The sequence below is a fragment of the Simochromis diagramma genome, unplaced genomic scaffold, assembly GCF_900408965.1.
Source record: "Simochromis diagramma unplaced genomic scaffold, fSimDia1.1 OVJJ01000307.1, whole genome shotgun sequence".
NCBI classification, from domain to species: domain Eukaryota; kingdom Metazoa; phylum Chordata; class Actinopteri; order Cichliformes; family Cichlidae; genus Simochromis; species Simochromis diagramma.
The window spans coordinates 310991-314196 of NW_024386786.1; the positions used below are offsets into that span (position 1 = coordinate 310991).

The 3206-nt window shown below is 50.3% G+C and overlaps 1 protein-coding gene across 1 annotated transcript; it reads left to right on the plus strand.

Annotated features, from left to right (window-relative positions):
- The first annotated feature begins 1551 nt into the window (after nt 1–1551).
- Nucleotides 1552–2978, plus strand: LOC120728177. Its single transcript, XM_040022961.1, has 2 exons — nt 1552–2663; nt 2878–2978. The coding sequence occupies exon 1, from the start codon at nt 1557–1559 to the stop codon at nt 2409–2411; it is 855 nt and encodes a 284-aa protein (XP_039878895.1). The 5' UTR covers nt 1552–1556; the 3' UTR covers nt 2412–2663; nt 2878–2978.
- The last annotated feature ends 228 nt before the right edge of the window (nt 2979–3206 follow it).

Consider the following 3206-nt stretch of genomic DNA (forward strand, 5'->3'; position numbering starts at 1 on the left):
ACATGCGCACGGACACTTTCACGTTCCAGATCGAGATCGATCAGAAGCCGTTCACCCGCAGAGGGGTACTCTCGACCGTGAACAGTCTATACGACCCCCTAGGGTTTCTAGCACCCATCACAGTTGATGGAAGACGGATCCTAAGAGAACTCACCTTGCAAGCGGAAGATTGGGACGCACCCCTTCCCAAAGACATGGAGACCGAGTGGACTAGATGGAAACAGTCTCTTCAAGACCTGGAGGGGCTCCAAATACCATGGCCTTATACGTCCCTCTCCACCACAGGCGCCCTAAGGAGAGAACTCTGCGTCTTCGCCGACGCATCGGTCAGAGCAATAGCGGCCGTAGCCTACATCAGGGTAACTGGCAAGCAGGGACAAACTGAGATTGGGTTTGTCTTTGGGAAATCGAAGTTGGCTCCCCAACCTAGCCTAACTGTCCCTAGACTTGAACTTTGTGCTGCTGTGCTCTCCGTCGAGATCACCGAGATGATAGTCGCAGAGATGGACACAACATACGACAACATCACCTACTACACAGACAGTAAGGTCGTACTGGGATACATCCATAACCAGTCAAGGAGATTTTATGTCTACGTACACAATAGGGTCCAACGTATCCTTCAGTAACCCTATCCCGGCCAGTGGAAGTACGTTCCAACGCATCTTAACCCAGCTGACGTTGGGTCAAGAGCTGTAGCATCAGCCCTGCTCAGCAGTACACCATGGCTCAAAGGACCAGCCTTTCTTTGTGACGCATCAGGGCATCCATCCGAGCTTCAAGAGACGTACAATCTTGTCGACCCCGACATCGACGCCGAAGTGCGTCCACAGGTGACGACGAAACTCACCCATGTCGCTAAAGGCGTGGTACGCCCTCAACGCTTTGAACGCTTCTCCAAGTTCAGCACACTCCATGCAGCCATTGCACATTTGATCCACGTAGCTAGCTCCTTCGCTCGCTCGACGCAGGGCGAATGTCGAGGCTGGCACATCTGTCGTCCTACAGAAAAGGAGCTGCTGAAAGCCAAAGTGTGCATCGTAAAGAGTGTCCAGGGTGAGTGCTACGCGGAAGAGCTCAAGTGTATTAGTTCTGGAGTCGACATACCATCTTCCAGCAGCTTGTGGAGATTGCATCCCATTATGGACCAGGATCGACTACTCAGGGTAGGAGGTCGGATCGAGCAGTCAGGCTTAGGCATGAACGAGACTCATCCCATCATCATTCCTGGCCGGCATCACCTCGCAACTCTGCTTGTGTCCCACTATCACGAAGCAGTAAAACACCAGGGGAGACATCTTACTGAGGGTGCCGTTCGGGCCGCAGGTTTTTGGCTCGTGGGAGCCAAACGCTGTATCAGCAGTCTGCTCTACGGATGCATCACTTGTAAGAAGCTGCGAGGGAAGGCCGAACATCAACGGATGGCAGCCCTGCCGGCAGAACGGTTACAAGTAGCACCTCCCTTCACCTACATAGGTGTCGATGTCTTTGGACCGTGGGGCATCGTTTCACGCCGCACAAGAGGAGGAGTTTCAAACTCCAAGCGATGGGCGGTGATGTTCTCGTGTATGTGTTCCAGGGCAGTGCACATTGAGGTGATCGAACCCATGAGTGCCAGCAGCTTTATTAATGCCTTGAGGAGATTCTTTGCGGTCAGGGGCCCCGCGAAGCAGATACGCTCGGACTGCGGAACTAACTTCGTCGGCGCTTCCCGTGAGCTGGGGATGGACAAGGAAAACTCAGGGTTCGATAGGGTGGAGAAGTACCTCAGTAAACAGAGCTGCACCTGGGTGTTTAACCCACCCCATGCATCCCATATGGGTGGCGCATGGGAGAGGATGATCGGCATTGCCCGCCGTATCTTGGACTGCATGCTGCTTGAACAGAGAAAGTCTCGCCTGACGCACGAGGTTCTGACCACGCTTATGGCCGAGGTAGCAGCAATTATGAACGCAAGGCCGATCATTCCAGTGTCATCCGACCCCGAGTCGCCCTGCATCCTCACACCAGCCATGCTCCTGACTCTCAAAACAGGCTCCGCGCCTCCTTTGCCGTCAGGCAAGTTCGAGGAAGCAGATCTCTTCAGGGAGGAGTGGAAACAAGTTCAGGGCCTGGCAGACATGTTTTGGAACAGATGGAGGAGTGAATACCTCAAAACACTGCAACTTCGACACAAGTGGCAAGGGAAACAGCCGAATCTTCAAGAAGGGGACGTAGTTCTCTTAAAGGATGATCGGGCAGAGAGAAATGAGTGGCCCATGGGCATCATCACGAAAGCCTTTCCAGGGAAGGACGGTCTGGTCCGGAGAGTCGAAGTGGAGGTCGTTAAAGATGGAAATAGAAGAGGATTCTCTCGTCCCATTACAGAAGTAGTTCTGCTTCTTTCTCCAAAGTCTGACTCTGCCAATTGATGTGGGCTCTTAAAGACCCCAAGCGGGGAGTGTTATGCCCCCAGAAATGTGTTCTTTGTGTTCTCTTTATCTCGCTATCGTAGCTTAGAGCGGTGTGTGTATTTTCGTAACCATGACAACACGAGAGCAGTTTACGCTGAGAGTCAGGAAGTGAATCTACTGTGTGACTCGGGATATTAGCGTGTGGGCTCATTCAACCGCCAGCTCCGCCGTTACAGGATTAATCCTTTTCTCTTCGCTAAGGCATAGTCTGTGAGTATAATTCATTTTGTACAATTAAGCGGTGAAGCGTTTTGAACCGTTGTCTGTTATTCGGTTAGCTTTATTGTGTCTCATATAAGCTATGCGGCTAGGCTGTCAAGCTGTGATAATTAGCCAGATGCTTTGAGCTTATTGCATCTATAATACATTTCATATATTTCATTGTATTGTGTTTACAGTATATTTCATTGTATTGTGTTTACAGTTTCACAAAAGTGCCCAGTAAAAACTTCTGGAATCCAATCGTCTGAGTCCTGGAGATTTTCTTGGGAGTGTTTAAGCTGAATGGAAACTTAGCCCATTACACCCTAACACTTCCTTAATCAGGGATCACCTGACTGGTCCAAATAGAGATAAAGTCCACATTGGTCTCTGTCCCGTTTTTCTCACCCATCTGCTGCAAGTTCTGACCAAGGAGAGCCCCTTCCTGTTTCAACCATGGGTTATAACTGTTCATTGGAAGACAATCCTGCAGAAATGCTTTAGATTAAAGATATTTTCAATATAGTAGTGAATCTAAAGCACAGCTTCTCA

Coding starts and splice junctions, on each gene's coding strand:
- LOC120728177 (XM_040022961.1), top strand. CDS start 1,557: ATGTTCTCGTGTATGTGTTCCAGGGCAGTGCACATTGAGGTGATCGAA.